The sequence below is a fragment of the Mytilus galloprovincialis genome, chromosome 3, assembly GCF_965363235.1.
Source record: "Mytilus galloprovincialis chromosome 3, xbMytGall1.hap1.1, whole genome shotgun sequence".
Taxonomy (NCBI): domain Eukaryota; kingdom Metazoa; phylum Mollusca; class Bivalvia; order Mytilida; family Mytilidae; genus Mytilus; species Mytilus galloprovincialis.
This window is the reverse complement of record NC_134840.1, coordinates 23,510,075-23,531,428: the sequence shown is the minus strand read 5'-3', so window position 1 is coordinate 23,531,428 and position 21,354 is coordinate 23,510,075. Positions and strand designations below refer to the sequence as shown.

Genomic DNA, 21,354 nt, shown 5'->3' with positions numbered 1-21,354 from the left:
CACTTGTCTATTATTTGACTTGGCAAATCATTCACCTTTACTGTTTACAGTTTATTTTTTGTAATATCCTTATTGCGTTGCTCTGTACTTATACATCCCGCCATTGTGTTATTGTGCTATGGTCATTTTTCATATTCTTGGTTTTCATTTTTGCTATTGTGCTTTGTCTATACGCTTTACTGTTTTTATTTGTTGGCATATTTGTTTTTTGTTATAGTGATTGAGATTATAATACAATATTGACTGCTGTACCACTATTTTTTACATTTCTATCTATCATGTCTGTTTATTTTCTTCACAAATGGTTGTCAATATTATGGAATAGAATATGTCTATCATACAAGTGAGAGGTTTCGCTTGCTATAAAACCAGGTTTAGTCTATTATTTTCTACATAAGGAAATGCCTGTACCAAATTAGGAATATGACAATTGATTTCCCTTCCTTCGAAATGTTTTGAGCTTTTGATTTTGCCATTTGATAAAAACTTTCCGTTTTGAATTTACATTTAAGTTTGGTTTTTTTGTTGCTATGATTTTCTTTTTCCTACTCCTTCACTGCACAAGTAAGGATCATAAACATAAGACAAACAAAGTAAATTTAAAAGTTAACGTTTATGTAAAATTGAGCAATAACCTGAAACATAAATTATATAAATTCATCACAATTTAGGATAAATATACAAGTGTAAACCTGACTGAAATAATAAATATTATCATTATAGTAGGAACATTTCTTATTCCGTTACATAAAATAAACGCTAGTTAATGGTCAATATCTAGTGTGTAAAATATACTAAATTAATAAATATTATCATTGTTATATGTAACTGTCTACTACAGACGCATACAAAGCATAATCTGTTATTATTGTTTCTAATAATATTATACAACATACCTATCTGTACTGAAAATGCAAAATATGCTGTCATTGTGTCACTGTCAGTTATTGTATAATCTAGCTATATGTATTAAGAAACTATCTACCTTCATTTAGAAAGATGCATGTATCTTACAAGTTTTATTATCTTCAGAAATTACACTTTTGTTAATAGTTACCTGTCTATTCTGTCATTTATTGTATTTGATTTGTAATTTGTCCTCATGTAACACATATTTTGTGTCTGAGTGTAAATAAAGAATTGAATTGAATTGAATAACATAACATCTCAGACTAATGAATTAATCTAATATAAGGTCACCCTTTATGATAAAATTACTATGAAATAATAAACAAGTTTAATATAGCAGAACTACTTCTCTGCAGAATTGAATGCAGACATTGTAATCGACCCTTGATTTTCTTTTGAGTGAATTATCAAAAGAATATACTAAATATATATAGTTATAGATTTTCGAGCTAACTATTCTGTTCCAATAAATCTATTTATAAACTTAATATTTTGCATTCGATGTTTTTATACATTTGACATAGATTCTTTCTATATTAGTGGTTCTTCAATAACATATATTTTTAATTAATGCCCAACAGTGAAAATGTATAGAAGAATGTAAAGTGTAAAAACAGTTTGCCTTAACCTACAATTATTCAGCGACTTTATGGAAATTACGTTTGTACTATCAAGCCTATGCCCAGACCATGAACTTTCTTCATCTTTAATAAGTCAGGAACATACGAACACTGACAAGATTGTGACTTCGATAGACTGAACTTAATCTAGGTCACGGTGAACAAATCTAGATCCTTCATTCTGAATGTTGTATTCGCTGATATATTGGTTTTAGTACATTTGAAATATTTGGTTCTGTACACACAACACTGGTGTGCATGGTTTATAAATTTCCAGTTGTCCTTTCAGAAGCGTCATGTTGAATATTCGGGTTCTCTGTAACGATTTCCATATCATCACATGGAATATTGTCTAATGTATTTAAATCATTTTTACAGAAATGATAAGTCACTGCAGTACAAAATGTATGACTGACGATATTACTTGTTGTTCTTATTCTGTCCCTGAAATAAAGGATTTTTATCAATAATTATGGCAGTGTATTATCAATACAAAAACATAGATCATGGTGTAAGTATTAAAAGAAACCAAAACCCACCAAAAAAGAAAGCACCTTGCAATAGATGTGTTTTTGTATTTCACAAATTCATAAATTATGCGTCGTGTTAACTGTTGCGTCTTGTGTACTATTAATTGTCTGGTTGTCTTTTTCATTTTTAGCCATGGCGTTGTCAGTTTATTTTTTATCTCTGAGTTTAACTGTCCCTCTGGTATCTTTCGCCCCTCTTTTGTTTGTTCTTTTTCGTTTTTTGAAATAGCGTTGTCAGTTTATTTTTGATTTGTGAGTTTGAACACATCGTTGGTATCTTTAAGTCTCTGTTTCGAAGCAGTAAGTCATATAGAACATTCTATATTACACCGTCATGAATTTATAAACCAAAACCGATATTCATCCTTCATGACACAATATAACAATATGGAGATGTGGTAGGATTGCGAAGGAGTCGTCTATCCACCTGAGTTCAAATTAAGTGGACAAGCAAATATAGGCCACAGTTCGACCTTAAACAATGCGAAAAACCTATATCAAATAGTAAAAGAAAACGCGAAAGTATTAAAGATATTGGATGTTATACATGACTGGACACCAAGTTATCGACGCATACAATGTGTTAAATGTATATATATATATACCGTTTGTAAGTATTTGGGAAACGATTCAGATACAAAAAATAATATTAACAGGAAACGGCAATATTTTTTGTACTTTTATAATTTTGCATCTATTAATGTTAATTAGTTTCTATAAACCGTTGCAACATTTGATAAATTATACTTACAGATACCATTCAACAGCAAACAGTAACGAAATTTGACCAGCAGGTATATTTAGGGACGTAAGAACCATCACTAAAGTCACGATACTAGAACTTGGAATAGACGGCAAAGCTAAGGTTGCAAATCCAGTTAATATGCTGTAAATAAATATATGTGATGAAAGAGTTTGAAACTAAAGACTTCTAAATACTAGTTGTCTTTTTGTTTTCTTCGGCTCATTATAAACAACGTTAAATTGTTGTTTAGGATTCTCATATTGTTCCCCTTAAGATATCATTGAGGGCAAAATGTGCAAAATCAAAAGTTTCTACCGTTTAATGCAATTTCAGATTAACACTATTGAAAATGACTTTTCTTCCATTGTACAACTTTTAATCATGTATAATAAGAAAGTCCAAATGTAAAGGATATACACACAAGTAATAAACAAAAACGACATTGTATTGAACTTGAATTGAACACCTTTTGTTAGAATACATTTTAAACTAAGTAACTTAATAGTAGAAAATTCTTTTCTATTTGATTTTATTCTTCATATATGTTGTAGTACTGTAGTATTTTGATGAGTTTTAAGATTTGACGCTGTCAGGATATGATTATTTTTATGTTCTACCAAAATAATTAATATCATTCGGCTTTTTTATTTCATTTTGTATAACCCAAAACTTCAAATCTAAGTTTTCTACCGTTTTATTGTTTTAAAATGATTTTGGGGACTATTGTTGACATTTTTTTATCAGATATAAATAAATATAAAAAAATGGATAGAATACACTTGTGGGTCTACTATATTCAACTATAAACTAGAAAATAAATGTTTTTCATGTCTTGATATTCATGCTTACCATATAACGATATAATCTGCTGCTGACAATGACATTCCAGTAATGGTTGCTAAAAATACTGCGGCTGCTGATATAAACAATGCACTGCCATCGGCATTCAGTGTAACACAAAATGGAATCACAAAACGACTGACACGTTTGTCTATTTTATTTTTTTCTTCGCATGCGTTTAACATTTCTGGAATTGCTACTGCACTGCAATATAAAAATAATGTTTTTAAACACAATACATCATTGTAAACAAACAATAATTCAGCAGTGATAGCAAAAAAAGAGAGAAAACAATCAATAAAAACACATTCACTATCACTTAACTACCCGTTGTGACTATTAAAACTTGATAGCAATGCTCTGTCGTAAATATTGTTTTAAAAATCATGTTCTCTAAGTCATACAATTGTACGGTTCAGCTAGATTTTTTACCAGGTTTAATCCACCATTTTATACATAATGAAATGTCTGCACCAAGTCAGGAATATGAAAGTTGTTTTCAATTCGTTTGAGCTTTTGTTTTTGCCATTTGATAATGAACTGTTCGTCCTTGGAGTTTGGTATGTTTGTTATTCTACTCTTGAACCCCTTGATACCCATCATTCATTACCAATATTAATTTATTTATACATCAATCAATGATGCAAATAAATGTTTATTTGTTATCTTCATAAAACTGCATCATCTTCAATAAATGTGAACTTATATTTGATTGGTCTAAAAAAAAAAAGTAAAAAGTTATTAACTTACGTGCTCGTAGTGGCTAGACCTATCATCCAAGGCCTAACCAAAGTAATTAGATATACATATGGATTTCTACGGGTGAGAATAAACAAAACTAGAGGCATGAATACAAGTTGATGTATGGCAATTCCTGTTGTTACAGTTAAGACAAACATGCCAAGCTGTGCAAATACAGTTGAAATATCTGTTATTCCTGCCATGGATACCGCTATTAAACTAGCAACTCCTACGGGTGTTGTCCTGTACAATAAAAATAAAATGTTAAGTTGTGTTGTATTTGAGTAAAAATGTCTTCCCAGTAGTAATCGCATCGGTGTTTACATAAGATATCATTTATCTAGCCGTATTGGGCACAACTTTTTGGAACTTTTAGTACTCAGTGCTCTTCAACTTTGTACTTGTTTTGGCTTTTGAACTTTTTTCATCCGAGCGTCACTGATTAGTCTTGTGTGGACGAAACGCACGTCTGGAGTATTAAATTTTAAACCTCGACCTTTTGTAAGCTATCATTCGTGTGTTTCTCTGTCCTATATAATTTCCCTTTATTTGTATTGTAGTCTTGTCATGTAATGTTGTCATTTTAATGTTATATTTAACATTGCCATAAAAGCGGGAGGTTTGGCATGCCACAAAACCAGGTTCAACCCACCATTTTTAAAATGTCCTGTACCAAGTCAGAAAAATGGCCATTGTTATATTAAAGTTCGTTTCTGTGTGTGTTACATTTTAATATTGTGTTGTGTCGTTGTTCTCCTCTTATATTTGATACGTTTCCCTCGGTTTTGATTTGTTTTTTTTTCTCTATTGATTTATGAGTTTCGAACAGCGGTATAATACTGTTGCCTTTATTGATATATTGTTATAATTCATAATTAAGTTTACAAAACTTTGAATTGTTCGCAATACTATGGAGTTTCTACCCAAGGAACAGATTAACTTAGTTGTATTTGGCAACCCTTTTCATATGCTTTGGTCCTCGATGAATTTTAATTTCGAAATTCATTTGGCCTTCCATGTTTTCGATTCGAGCATCACCGATGATTTTTTAAAAAACGATTAGGTACCTGTTTTACTTAAAAGCACTACACCTACCATAGAATCCATCTTAAAATCTGCAATATTATATCTGATCCAGCCTGGAAGAACTGAGTAAAAACTTTAACTCTCCCTTTAAGTCTACTTGATGCAATACCAATTAGAGTACACACGGTTATCAAACCTGTAAGTAATTAAAACAAAATAGACTGCAATGTTTTATAAGTATGCAATTCAACGTCCACATCATTTGGTCTCTGGTTGTGTGTTTGTAGTCTTACCCCATCTTTTTATTTTTGTATGTGTCCCAGAATTCATTTAAAAAATCTCTTTATAAACTTGTCAATTGAAAAACTCAGAATATTTTTAAGCTTGACATAAAGAACAGACACTTGTTTATTGTTGTAAACCTTTATATTACCCTCTAGCTATTGTTTGGTAGCGTGTGTTGTTTTGTTATTGTCTCATTTGCATATTTTTTGCTTCTCTTTTAATCCAAATGCATTCGTGTAACATTCATTAACATATAGTAACGTATAAACGCTGTCAATACACCCACCAAATCTATTTTTACAGAAATAGTATTATCAGTAAAAACTGCCTTTTGTTGAAGAAAAAATAATGTGTGTTTATTATTACGAATTGCCTAAATAATTTTGGAGTGCTGCAAAGTTCTATAGCCTGTGGTATATCCAAACTACTCATCATGTTTTACTTAATCATGAAATCCAACTGTCATAACATATTACATTTGTCAATAAGTGTTTTATTAGAAATTATATTTACAAATTATTACTTACCAAGCACATTCGTGCCTCCTGTATCCTTCACATTCTTACTTATAGTTTGTACAACTTCAGAAATAGTGCCATTGGTTGTGTTTCGTTCAATAGTTTGAAAACTTATTTTATTTTCAGTTTGAGATTGAGAAAATGTGGCTTTTATCATGTTGTCTGGAAATACATTCCTACAAGATTGAGATAAAGGTTATCTATTATATGAATTATAGTAGATTATGAACGGTAATATTGTAAACCAATGCACATTGAATAAGCAATGTATGTTTTGTTTTGGTCAGTAATATATATAAACCAATAGTAAGTTATATTAAACGTTAAAACTAAAATAATGTAGAATAATTACATTAGATGTATGTTTCATTACAATACGTTATTCTGATTGGCTAACTGCACACCATGTGTTATTCCTTAAGCAGTTGTATCACTCAATAAAACTTCTCATTCATGATGACACGAGGTCCCACAATAAAGTGCACAGGTAAATAAAATATAAACTTGATAAAAGGCGTGTTTTCATGATCCTATAGGTAAAAATGTAATTAAAAGTATTGAATGCTTTTTTTTTGTAACTTTATATGGTTGTAAAAGCGTTGACCGTGCGCACATTTTAAGTATGAAGCGCTTCCGCGCTTCATACAAAATGTACATTGGTCAACGCTTTTACACCCCAATAAATTTACAAAAAAAGAGCATTCAATTCTTAAATACATAAACAAATCATTTGCAGTAATCTCATACTTTTTTGTTTATTATTTGGTAAATAATAAAACAAAAGTTACTGAAATAATCGAACATTGATTAAAAGCCTCAATCAATGCATCAATTGATAATCTTGTGACTTCTGTATAAAAACAAGGATTTTATAATACAGTCTGGATATATTTACCTGAGTAAATCAATAAATATGTCTTGTGTTTCAACAATAGCTGTCTCTTTAATGTCTTTAGACAAAAGAACACCATCCCCTGAAAATATAAATCATTTTTTTTAATACTCTTTTTTTTTAAACCAAGTTAATTTTATTTCAATCCTGGCAATATCATTTTTCATAAAAAAACTGAACTCTGCCTTTCATAATATAATGAAGCAAAGGATAAAAATCAAAACGACAAAAACAACACCAAGACAATTGTTAACTGATATTTATTATTTCTGATAACTTTTAAATGTAAATATATGAATAAAATGCATATGCTGTGGCTAATAAATATTTTTGGCAAGGCAGTTCTGTTTTTCAAATAATGTGCTACCGCATGTTTTTTCATATGTAAATGAAAATACAAAACAATTACTTGCAATATGAATAAACTATTAAATATTGTTGGACGACAGTTTCATTTGTATAATGGCCTAACATTATTGATCTTATCTTAAATAGTGCATACCTGGTTTGAAAATGATACACAATACTACACCAAATACACCTGCTAATATGTTAGTTATGACAATGAAGAGGAATGATATTGCACTGATTTTCCCGTTTGACTTTGGATCTAGCGAAGCACTTCCTAGAAACGAAAAACAACCAAACATTTATAATGTGTCACATTTGTTTTTTCTTCATATAAATACAAAAAGAAAAGGTGTCTGTTATTTCAATAAAAACAGTACACACATGACTTCACCGAGTTTAATCAGTTAAACAAGTTTGAAAAAGGCTTAACAAATTCGGTAAACATTTCTAATCAGATGTAACATCGGTAATCTTGTGGTATATTTACTTGTATCAAGAATACCTCTTGATTAATAAATTAATATATATTGAAACTATTTATTTTACCTAGAGTTTTTGTCGTGCTTAATGATTTGTTTCATAACTCCATCATTTTGTGGGGGTTACGATTAGTCAAGAATTGTCAGTTCCCAACATTGAAAATATATACAACGATATATATATAAACTGTTTGTTTAAGCCTACGACTATTTATCGAATTTATCGTAACAAACTGTCTGGATCATTTATTGTCTTTTGTTATGTCTAATTTTTTTCTCTTTGTTTGTCTGTCTCTGTTTAATATTTAATTTGATATGTTTGAATATTTTGTGAATCCCTCTTTTCACGTATGATGTATATTTTTTTTATTCATTATAGACTAACACTTCAGTATTGGTTTACTGTTTATAGTGGGTTTTTTTTTTTTTTTGTATATAATATACCACTCTTTCATTATAATTCTTATATATAGTAATTGCAATGTAGGAATTAAGTCTTTGCATGAAATAGAATTATTTTGTGCTTTCACCAAAGAACAACTTATAAAAATATCAAAGATACCAAGCTTAACAATTTGGTACGCTAGAAATTACATTATAAGACTCGAATCAATAGGTTGTATGACCAAATCAAACGCAACTTTGATTAGCAATAAAATCCAAAAACAGAAACGTTTGACCAAAACGGGAAAATGCTATCTTCGTCTTGAGGGGATTTTCTATTGATTCTCCAACAAATTGGTTTCTTTTCAGTTTTATTCCATTCATTCAGAGTGACAGAATCGCCGGCAATGTATTTGGAATCCAATCCCAAGTAACTAACATTATTGTCTATTCAATACTTTAGATTAAGTTTAGATGATGTTGGTATGTTCATACTATCTTACCTGAGATTACACTGCATACAATTAAAGGCAGGATCAACAACTTCAAAGTTCGTAAAAATAGCTCTCCTGGCATTCCTGTTAAATTAAACATATTTGAAACACTTTCTGGTATGAAGTTACATATCACATGATTATCAATGATAAACAAAAGATGCAATAAAATATTTGAAAATTAAAATTCCCCATGAAAACGTATCTCTGATTGACTACATAGAATGTCTCAAGTGTGTTGTCACATAGTACATTCATATTTATGAATTTGATAGTGTACAAGTCATTCTTAAAAAGCACATATCTATAATTGACTAGTTCTATATGTGGTGAAGTATTCTCCCTCAATTCCCCCACGTCGACAACAGTTCAAACATAATCAACCTATACAACAGATGAGTGAATATCACTATAGTGTAATTCAGAGGGAGAACACATTTTTTTATTTTGGCACGTTGCGCTCTGGTTGTATTTCGGAATTGTATATCTTACAATTGCTTCGGTTGGTATTAATTTCTATTTTACATACTTTTCATTATTACATATGATACATTATTTTCTAAACGATTTTTATACAATTGAATTAGTGTTTACTTAACGATTTTTATACAATTGAATTTAAAAAAGAATTTAAAAAAAAAAATAAAGCACAAGATATGAAGACTTGTATTGTCATATAAAGAAATAAGAAAAGCAAACAATATTATGACCAACGGAAGGATACACAAACCAAGAACGCCATCAAATGGACCACATTATTCTTAAAATTAGACAGCAAAACAGAAGTTTTACCAGTTGGTAATTTAAAAAATCTGGAGGTACACAGTTTATGCTCAAATATAAATGAGCATTTAAGTTAGACTTTAGGGCGGTAAAAGTGCTACCGCGATACATAATATATATCATTATATACCTATCCATATCAAAGTGTCTTTCGATGGCTGTGCTGTTCTTATAGCAAATCCAATAGAAAATCCCAAAACAATGCCTGCAAAGGTCAGGATTAGCATAAGGTTCTTTTTGACAAATTTTTCGATCTTATTTGCCAGACAACACAATCGTCTTCTGGCTTCATGTTCGGTTATATGTACTGATGTCAATGATTCTCTTTCGTGCTTATAAAGATTCATATCTGTATATCCTGAAAGAATTTTGCTAAATTTATATATAATGTATAATCTACATTTTCATATTGTGCTATTATGTAAAAAATATTTATAACTGGTTATCAAGAAGTACATGAATAATAAAATTACGATTGATAAAAGAAAACATTATCACTCAATGATATTATTACACATTTTCTGTGTCTAATCATAGTTATTATCCCAGAGCAAGTTATAAGCTATTATGTTTATGAATTGATATGATGCTGAATATTATGAAGTAAGATTTCAATAACATTCGACAAAGTTGATATGAGATGGATTTTAGACATCAATGTATGTTCTGTTAAGTCATATACCTCTTAAAATATTTGAATTCTTCTACATCTCTGGCTTTCAAATATTCGACTTTAAGTGTTAGTAATGATGGTAAAAAATCTAGAAAATGGCTTCAGAGGCATACCATATTTTAAAGTGCTGTTTTTATGTTTTGTCAGTACAAATTATGTGGATAAATAGATAGAGCAATATTTTGTTTTTAATTTTCTGATTCGAAACAAGTTACACAATTTCTGTTTATTTCCCATTTGAAACTTAAAAGTCTAATCTTAATATCGTCAACTCTATTTCATTAAGGTTTTTAAACAGCCCATGTAATAAATACAATTTATCTTTAACCATTTTCGTTTCAGTATACAAAAAATAGAACATGCACTTTAAAAGTACAAATCTTTTATACCATACATTTGATTTATTTCCGGAGGAAAACAACAACATTAAAATATAAAGTTCATTTGCCATAAATCTAGTATTTTTAAGGATTTAATTTACAAAAACAAAAAAGAAATATACACAGGAAGCAAATTCAATCTTACCATACAGATTTTTTTTCTATTATGCATAATTTCTATCTGATAAAAAATATTATCATTTTCCTTTTAAAACACTTAAAAGGGATAAGACTACCTTTTGCGTATTTCCTATGATTTTAACAAGTCATAATGATCAAAATAGCCTAACACGGCAAAATATCTTTGAAAAAATATCAATCATCAAAGAACTTAATTGTTGAGAAGGACTCTCTTAACCCATACCAAAACTCCATGAAAGTAATTACATAAATTGCCTTTTAGATACAGGTTAATATTTTGCTTTAGAAATCATAAAATAGAAAAATCCATGCTATAGGGTATGATGTAATTTAACAACTACACAGTGTTATTATTCGAGCATTTTTAGTAAATTAAAAAGGTCGTTTATATTTAGATTTATATATGCGGAAAATTGACGCGTGTCTGATGAACAAAATTTAAGCATAGTATCCATGATAAGTTTGTTATTGAATTTATCATTGAATGAGCATTTGAAATCTTATACTTCCTTCCTTAATATTTTACAAATTTGTTTCCTATCAAATTTCTAATGACTCTGTGCAATGACAGTGTGAATAGAAATTTTCAACATCATTTTCATAATATATCTTTTTGTATTGATCAGAATGTGTATCGGACTAACACAGTCGTATCAATTTTGCTGAAACTTGTGGTAACATTCAACATAAATTAATGCAGAAGTATTTTACTGGTGTTAAAATTATATGTGCGACGTAAATAAACCATAATTTTATATGTTTTGGGAAGGACGTGGGGATATGGCAAATATATATGGTCATATATGTATATACTTTCGATATTATTAAGTGCAAATTCCGTTTTAACTATATCAGACTGAAATATGTTCAGTCAAAAACATTACATATGTTCATCATTTTTTTCATTAAACTTCTGTTCGTTTCATAAATGTTAAAATTCTCTAAAACGATTAAAATTTCAATTGCACTAACCTTCTGATAAAATCTCCATATCGTTATTCAGATTTGATACATATCTGTTTTAACAAAATACCCACCAGCGACGCTCGAAATCAAAAAACAAATACAGAACGAAAAATTGTAATAAATAAATAAAAGTATGGTGTTGTTGAAATTCGATTATCTAAATTGTTTAAAAACGAAGGAAAATATTATCTCTTTATGCAAATGTATGTAATGTTAATTGAATAATCCCTAGTAAAAGCAATCGGAATACTAGGTAGGCCTATGATATAAAATGTTACCTTCTTGTGTCCTTTATTAAGAATATACTGATTCCGTCTTAATAAAAAAAACAATGTATATAGGATGTATATATACACATTTCAAAATTAAATAGTAATCATGACGTGAATACAAGAATAAAGTTCATAAAGTAAAAGTAAAATATAGGACAACAATCGATCGATCGAAAGAATATTCTGGATTTTCCCTTTAGTTAAAATACATCAAATACGGATATTGAATGATATGTGTACATAGGCCTAAAATAGTTGGAAACATTCTCATAACAGTATCAGGCCAATATTTATCAATTTAAAAGCAAAAGATGCTAATTTGATATATTGGTCTTATAAAGACAATGTTTACATAAAAAAAAAATAGTTGAAAAACTAAAAGGCTTTGAACATGTTTGAACAAATTCAAGGTACCTTTCATACCCGTAGCCAGGGGGGTTCGGGGGGTTCGGACGAACCTCCCCTTAAATCAAATAAGCACTGTTAAAGTCAACGTTTTGTTCAAATTGTGACTGTTAAAGTCGAGTTCATGAGTCCAACGAACCCCCCCTTGGAAATTCCTGGCTACGGGCCTGCCTTTCCTAAATCAAAATTAATTTCATCTATTGTCAACATACTACGGGGAAATGTAAACCATAATGAGAGGGGTCATTTATAAAGATGACACAATAACGGTATTATGTTTAATACACACCGTAGTTTAAAAATAAAGTTTAAAGAGTAAAACATTTATACACAGATATTGACAATAATATCATCACAACATTTGTAAAAATACGAATATGCAACAATAACTTACATATTGAAATTGCCAGTTGTGAAGGGGGTTTGTAAACACTGTTATTCAGGTGTTGAATTCCAATATATCCATTAGTTGTTTTACTTATTTGCAATATATTTTCTATATATATATATACGTATATAGATGAACTAATTGTGTTACATGTAAACAACTTTCAAATCGGTTTCATCTTGTATATAGTTAATTTAATATAATAACTTAAGGATTTATTTTTATATGGTTTAATCTATGGTCACAGCTCTAGGTTAACACTAGGATCACAAAGGGACAAAAATGGTTTAATAAATGCACATGTCTGTCCTATGCATTTGGTTGGCCTTTGCTACATCCTCCTGATTTTATTATTTACCTATCGTGAATTTGATAGAAGATGTTTGATTACATGTCTTGAACTTTCGTTACGTCTTTTCTTTCCATGTCGTAAACACACTTGTAAATAGTAAGACGTCACAAGATGTCGTTAATCACTAGATGTTTTTACACATTGGTTTTCTTATTGTCGTTGTCTTCAACAATTGGACACTTAAACGGTTCATACAGGAATTTGCGTATTAGCCTTGCAATTATTTCCTTTTGAGTCCTTCTTGTTGACGAAAGAAGCAAGTAGGTTCAAATACAAGTCTTGTCATATGTTGAACCTGATTTTTATTTTGACGTATGCATTAGATATTAAAGGATATATTAGTACATGTGGTGAATGTGGTAATATTGATATTTTTGTTGACTAAAATTGTACCTTTTCATATTATAAAGTTTAAAGGTAAATAGTGAAAATTTTATCACATATTAACAAAATTCAAATTGTATGATCATGAATGCAGTTAATATAGTAATGGTAGGGTTGACGCCAATCATATCTTTCAATTAATTTACCAATTTCAATACAATTTTATAGATAGACGTATATAGATGTACGAATTGTGTTACATCTTAACAGCTTTCAATTTGTTTGATCATGTATACAGGTAATGTAATTAAGATTAATGTTATATGGCTAAATGCAGGGTCACAATTCAAGGATAAAACTAGAATCAAAGGAATTTTACTAAAATGAGATAACTACAACTTTTTCATACACAATACTTTAGTTGCTACTGATTTTTTTAATATGTACTTATTGAGGGATACATATTTCAAAGCAGACTAATGAGAGGCAATAATAATGACCATCAATACAATGAAACTTATCTCTTCCTGAATTATCTGCAGAAATAATAAGAATTGTAGGTAAAATATTGGATTATAGAAGAAATTTAAAAAATAAGATATTTGGCGTATAGTCCTTGTTCCTTTTGAATCAAAGTTTAAAGTTTGCTTTTAAACATGTATTTGAAAAACTTAATGTGGTTTAATAAAGTCATTGACAACATAAATACAATGACAGATTAGTAACAACTGGCATTATGGATTCGTACATTGTAATCTTTTACGCGTAAGAGTTTTATTACAGCAATAACACATATACCTCAACACAAAGTTAAGCATGAACCTAAACACAATTTTACAGATGTACATAAACACTAAGCTTACATCGACTGAATTCACTTGAGTCATTTTATACAATGCTTTACAATTCATCTGACTGTCTTTAATATTACTTAATACATCAATACAGATCAAAAAAAGAGGAGATAATACAAATAAGCCAATAAAATATAAATTCTTATGTGGGTTACTAAGGGTCGTGGGGCTGAGACTTCAATTGATTGGCATACTTCAATTGGTATCTCGCCATTATCTGACTTTATCAGTATGTTTTATTTATTAGATAAAATGTGTACGAACCCTCCTCCCTTCCCTTTCTGTCCTAACCTTCCTGCCTGCTACGGGAACCCATTGAGTGAAATCAGATAATATCAAACAATGTACAGGTACAACCATTATTCCAAACCAAACCTTTTTTTAAGGTAACGAACTTTTTCTTGTCGAAACGTTCCAAGATTTATATATGTATAAAAATACCTTTCTTTCCTAGATTTAGATATTTCAGTTTAACACAAAAAACTCTACAACAAAATTTACGAAAAAAGGGACGATTTTTCGTTCCTTATTAATATTTTCTTTTTTGGCGGGTGATGTTTCTTTGGCACCATCTTACGCTGTTATATCACAACGTGTTCGCTACGTCTGTGTCTGTTGTGAATTTTGGATTTAAACGTACGTATTCTATGTATTAGGAATATGACAGTTCTTGTCCATTCGTTTTTTATGTGTTTTGTCATTTGATTTTGCCATGTGATTATGGACTTTCCGTTTGGATTTTCCTCTGAGTTCAGTATTTTTGTGATTTTTACTTTTTACTGGTGAACTATTAAGTCACGGATTTCGTTACCACGTACAATTACCTTAAACCCTTACTATTTTTTTTCAAAGAAATAAAGTTTGGTTGTACCTGTAGAAAACTACGAAAGCCGAGAAGGATCATTCATAATTCAGAATTCAAAACTCGCAAATCAAGAATTTCAAAGATAATCGTTTTATTGCAGTTGCAATACAAACACAATAAATATTATCTTAATCTGATCAACTGATCTGATAAAATATACCGTAGATTAATAATATAATAGTGCACAGACAAATATTATAACACTTTTCAAAGGATATGTGCCGACATTATGTCAGACAAGTGAAACATTTCTTGTTATCACTTTTACTCCGGGAGAGAGATATCGAGTGTCACTTCAATCCTTTTTCGATTTTTTTTCTTCTTCTTTTCATGACTTGAGAATCTTTCATAATATGAAAATAAGAAGATGTGGTATGATTGCCAATGAGACAGCTCTCCACAAGAGACTAAAATGACTAAAAAATTAACAACTAAAGGTCAACGTACGGCATTCATCAATGAGTAAAACCCATATCACATAGTCAGCTATAAAAGACCCCGCAATAACAAATGTAAAATAATTCAGACGAAAAAACAAATTTGATATACAGCAAAAAACGACAACCACTGAATTACAGGCTCCTGACTTGGGACAGGCACATACAGAATGTGCACTATCCTCATTTATACAACACAAAAAATATGTCGTCCACTTTTCGGTGTAGTGAATGAGAATTATTGTCAGGTGTAAAATTAGAGAATAGGCAGGCGAAGAATGGAGATCGTATTGACGGCTTTTTTTTAATCCACACAGGGAACACATTGAGAGTTTTATGCTGTAAGAAATTAAGCATTTCGAATTGTGTCCGAAAAGACAAATTTTCGTTCATTGTAGAGGATGCTTACATGGTTTTGACATTGTTATATAAAATTTCAACTGTTTTTTTTAAATGATTATTTAGTAAGTAAGTAAGTAAGTAAGTAATGACTTTATTTACAGAGGGTGACTCAATTAGCTTGTGCTAATCTACCTTGAGGCCCTCACAAAGAACAAACAGTACAAATATTACAAAGCTTACAGTTTCTAACATATTATGTAAATGCACTATTCATACTAACTATAAACTGTCTGTAGAACAAGAGAAAAATAAATTCAATGATATATATATATACATAACATTCAAATCATTAGAATATTTGAGTAGGTTGTTGTAAATCATTTATAGACAAGAAATCAACACATTTTTGTTTAAAAGTGTCCAGGTTTTCACAACATTTTATTTCATTTGGTAGTTTATTCCAAAGTATAGATGAGCTATATGCAAAAGATTTCTTCATTGAATTTGTGTTCGGTCGTACAACAGCTAAATTATTATTTGCAGATGACCTTAGATTTCTACTATGTATGTTAACAATTGGACAACAGAGTTCCTTTAAGTAATCAGGTGCTTTATCGTTTAGAATTTTATGAACAAGAATAAGTTTATGATATGAAATTCGAGATTTGAAATTCAACCACTTTAGCTCTTTAAATAAATTTATACTAGGTGTTAGTATTGGTGCATCAAGTATAATCCTTGCAGCTCTTTTCTGCATTTTAAGAATTTTTTTATATCCATCTTCATAGCAATTTCCCCATATTGAGCAACAAAAATCAAATATGGGTAGAATATAAGCATTATAAAACAGCTTTCTACTACTTATATCCAAAAATTTCTTAATTCTAGATAGCAGTGCGATACGAGAACTTAAGTTTTTACATACATAGTCAATTTGAAATTTCCAGTCCAAATGTTTGTCAATATATACACCCAAAAGTTTCTGTATTTCAACGGGTGTGATTGGGCTATCTTGTATACATATATTCATATCATTTCCTAGCAAAGTCCGTTTCTTATTTGTTCCAATCAACATAGAAGTAGTTTTTAAGGGATTTATAACCATCCTACTGTTCAGACACCAATTATTTATGGTGTTGGCATCATAATTTAGTTTCCTTTCTATCTCTTCCTTATTTGTTCCATATGTATGAAGTGTTGTATCATCAGCATACATATCAATGGTTGTATGAGTGGCTTCTAAAGTCATGTCATTTATGAATAAGACAAACAAAAGGGGACCTAAGATGGACCCTTGGGGAACCCCATATTTGATACATTTAGATTCTGAGGCTGCATTACCAGAGCACACTTTTTGTTTTCTATTAGACAGGTACGACTCGAACCATTTTATTGAATGATAAGAGACTTTGTATAAATGTAATTTATGGCAGAGAATGGTGTGATTAACGAGATCAAATGCCTTTTTTAAATCTAGAAAGACTGTTCCTACAACATTACCATTATCAATACATTTGAGCCAGGTGTCAATTAATTTGGTAAGGGCTGTCTGACATGAGTGGTTAGATCGAAATCCAGATTGTGCCTCATGTAAAACTTTATATTTTGACAGATATAGATAAAAATGTTTTGCGACATGTTTTTCAAATATTTTTGATAATGTAGGAAGTATTGATATAGGTCTGTAGTTTTCTGGCATATGTTTATCGCCATTTTTAAATATTGGAGTTACTTTAGCTAATTTAAGATTTTCTGGGAAAACACCCTCTAGTATACTTAAGTTTATTAAATACGTTATACTTGGGGCTAAAGCTTTCGATGACAGTTTAATGAAAAACGGACCAACTTCATCAAGTCCAGTTGCTTTTGATGTTTCTAGTTTAGAAAGTAATTTCGTCGTTTCGTCTAGTTTAATAAACAGAATCGTAAATCTAACACCAGCGGGTATTTTATCTTGAACATAATCATTTAATTTATTTGTTTGATATTGCGTGCTATTTGTAACATATTTATCACCTATTGTTGTAAAGTGAGTGTTGAAATGATTTACTATATCTTGCACATTATCATACTCTTTATTGTCAAAATTCATGGTAGATGGAATTTCATTTTGGGTTTTGGGTTTTAAATCTTTGAGTAAAGCCCAAATTTCTTTAGGTTTTTTGTTATTTTCTATTGCTTGCTTGAAAAAGGACTGTTTAGATTTTTCTATTAATTTAGTACATTTGTTGCGCCAATAACGGAATTTTTCCCAATCCCTCTTGCTTTGATAATAGTTTCTTTTGTTTTGAGCGTCTTTTATCTCATCTGTAAGCCAATCTGGTTGGCGTATATGTTTAATTCTTTTTACTTTGACAGGAGCGTGCCTGTTAATAACTGACAGAAATAGTTTATACCACATGTCAGTGGCAGATTGAGTATCACTTATTTGTTCAATTTGAGCAAAATTTGTCTTATTTAAATCCTCCAAAAACTTGTTTTCATTAAAGGTTTTGAAACATCGATACCGAATTTGTTTATGCTGTAAGCTTGGAACATCTTTTTGGTTTATTTTTCTCGTAATACATACTGGATAGTGATCACTTAGGGCTATTTTTGGGACATTTGTTTCAACTATATTTTCAGGGTGGTTAGTATAAACATGATCAATGATAGTACTTGATGTTGATGTGATACGGGTAGGAGTATCAATTAATTGTACAATAGATTGTGTTAGTAAAAGATTTTCCCATTTATTGTTCAAGCACCCCCCTGTAAAATCGATATTGATATCGCCCATTATTATCATTTCTAGTTCTAATTCATTTGCCTTCTCGATTTCCTTTTCAAATTCATCAATCCACGATTGTGGCATATCAGGAGGTCTGTAGATAAAACATATTAATAGGGATTTGGAGTTTTTGAAATGGATCTGAAGCCAGATACTTTCCAGTGAACTTATTTCTAAATCAGTTCTTCTTTTGTATTTTAAAGAGCTAGAAACGTAAGCAACTACACCCCCTCCTTTTTTCTCACTTGTTTCACATCGATCTTTGCGTTCAAGTTCAAATCCTTTAATACTAATAAAACTGTCTTCCGTGTTACTTGTGAGAAATGTTTCACATATTCCCATAATATGTGTGTTATTTTTTTGATTTATAAATAATTTCATCTCATCAAATTTAGATAGGACCCCTCTTATGTTTAAATGAAAAATTTTTAATCCATTTTTCTTAAGGCCAAAATATGTTTCTTCTAAACATTTTGTAGTTTTATTTTCATTATTTTGATATTTTGTTGCTTTTATTGATTCTTTTCTGTTATTATTTAAAGATCGGTTTTTCCTTAAAGTTGTGTTCTGTAAGTGTAAAGTTTTTTCTGCACTTATGGAAGAATAGTATTGCTCATTTTCCATTCCTTTACATTTACATTCAATATTATCACACAAGGTACATATGTTATTTAAACATTCAAATAAAATTTGTTCATTGTTTGTAAAAGAAAAGTTTCGGCATAACATGCATTGCCAGTGTCCTAATTTGATGAATACCAGCAGTTTTTCATTTTATGTCCATATTTTGAGCAGGTCCAACACAGTATTTTTGTCTCATGGCGGCAAAATCGAGAGTTGTGTCCCTCTTCGCCACAGAAAAAACAAACACCAACGTGAGAGTTGTTTTGATTTAAAGATGTTGTGTCCGACTTTTCTTTGGTGACTTTGACAAGTGTATCGTATAGTCTGAGAAGTGTTGCCGTTCCTCTGTCAGTGAGGTGAATTCCGTGACAGGAATTAATTAATTTATTAATTTATTTCTGTTATTTCTTTAACCCGAAACCGCCTTTGAAACTGGTGAAAATGTTTTGCAATGTTCCTGGATATCAATTTTACCAAGGGTTTTCGGATATTTTTCATTGCTGTCATTGGGAAATCTAGTGTCAAAATATTACCTTTTAAGTAAACACTGAAAACTTGATCTTTCAATGTTGGTTCTGTTTTAGCAAAGACACTATAAGTTAAAAATTCACAAGAAAACTTTCTGGTAGCAACAATAAAAAAGATTTGCTCTAAAAAATAACATTTTCAAATAAAGTTATCATTTCCCTCCTAAATAGCAATTAAACGACGAGTACAACAGGCTACAGAAACTTTGTGTATAATAAAGATAAAAAGAAGAAGCTTTGTGTCAAATTAGGTGAAAATACTCCTACATGTATGCGAATATATTCCTGGAGTACCAGCTTTAATTTATGTTTTACCGGCTGTATACCTCTCTGGAACATGATAATTATCTGCATATGTATCATATGTACATTTTGGTTCAGTGGTGCTGCATGATGGCCTTTGAAGCAGTCCTCTTTTTCATATAATGACATCGGGGTTTTATATGATTTGCTATGAGGTATTGGGTTTGCTCATTGTTGAAGTGGTAATAAGCATTGTATGTAACTTTCATAACATTTGGTTGAGGCAAATAAAGTTAGAGCGCGTAGACGACAAATTTATCATTTTTTCCATTTATAAATGGGCTTGAACGGTGAAAGTGATGCCAGCCAAATTTTAACTTTATCTCAGTTTGGTGGTAATAAGCATTGTGTATAAGTTTCATAGTATTTGTTTGAAGCAAAATAAAGTTAAATTGCGGAAACTTCCAAGTTGTAAATTTTCCCATGAATACGTACGGACGTACAGACGGACAAGCGCTAAAATTAATGCCCCCTCCGCTGTAGCTGAGATTATTCCGGCGGCACATCTGTCTGTGTATACCTTCGTATAGAAATATGCCATTTATAAGAATGGATAAGTTTGAGAAAAGTTTGTGTGTGGAAAAGGGGAGAGGCAAACTTTTGAAATTGACAAGAAAAAAAACCTATTTTCTATGTAGTGTATTAATCTTAAATTTAGTGATTGATCTCTTTCATTTTCATTTTTTAGTTTCAATTTTTGTCTTAAAATGGGAGGGGGCATAGTTTTGTCCCCTTTTTGTCCCTGGCTCCTATACGTACACTGTTATTATGACATATTTTTTTGTAATAGCAATGAAACGAGTCATTTCGAATCAGGTATGAAAATGAGACTGTTCTATGACGACTTTTATTTATTGAAGGCACTAATTTATAAAATACAAAATTATTGTATGTATTGGCTCTTAGTAATGTTCAATAGTGTATTTGAATAAAATGTCAACGAAATAAATTTACTACAATACAAACAATTCTTAGCTCTGTTTTAGAACATGTAATTTAAACTTGTTGAAACGACGTTAGTTTAAAATTTGTCAAAGTAAGCTTTAAGAATTCCTTTTTTTTCAATTTGTCTTTTAATTTAGATTTATCATGCATGTCTCTAAACAAAGTATGCGACGCGTAACAGTTTATAAG

The 21,354-nt window shown here is 30.2% G+C and overlaps 1 protein-coding gene across 3 annotated transcripts in view; it reads right to left on the bottom strand.

The window, feature by feature from the left end:
• Positions 1–1,179: 1,179 nt before the first annotated feature.
• The window catches only part of LOC143067458 (excitatory amino acid transporter-like), a 31,424-nt gene continuing 11,249 nt past the window's right edge, over positions 1,180–21,354 (bottom strand). For 2 of the 3 annotated variants that reach the window (XM_076240743.1, XM_076240745.1), the window contains exons 2-11: positions 9,728–9,955; positions 8,824–8,898; positions 7,609–7,731; positions 7,110–7,188; positions 6,224–6,390; positions 5,481–5,607; positions 4,395–4,628; positions 3,654–3,848; positions 2,811–2,945; positions 1,180–1,973 (exon numbers count right to left, since the gene is read on the bottom strand). In XM_076240743.1, the coding sequence (XP_076096858.1) occupies positions 1,793–1,973; positions 2,811–2,945; positions 3,654–3,848; positions 4,395–4,628; positions 5,481–5,607; positions 6,224–6,390; positions 7,110–7,188; positions 7,609–7,731; positions 8,824–8,898; positions 9,728–9,955 (1,544 nt within the window). In that variant the 3' untranslated portion in view covers positions 1,180–1,792. Of the gene's footprint in view, positions 1,974–2,810; positions 2,946–3,653; positions 3,849–4,394; positions 4,629–5,480; positions 5,608–6,223; positions 6,391–7,109; positions 7,189–7,608; positions 7,732–8,823; positions 8,899–9,727; positions 9,956–12,035; positions 12,144–21,354 lie in introns of those variants that run through there. The other variant, XM_076240744.1, reaches the window with a different exon arrangement.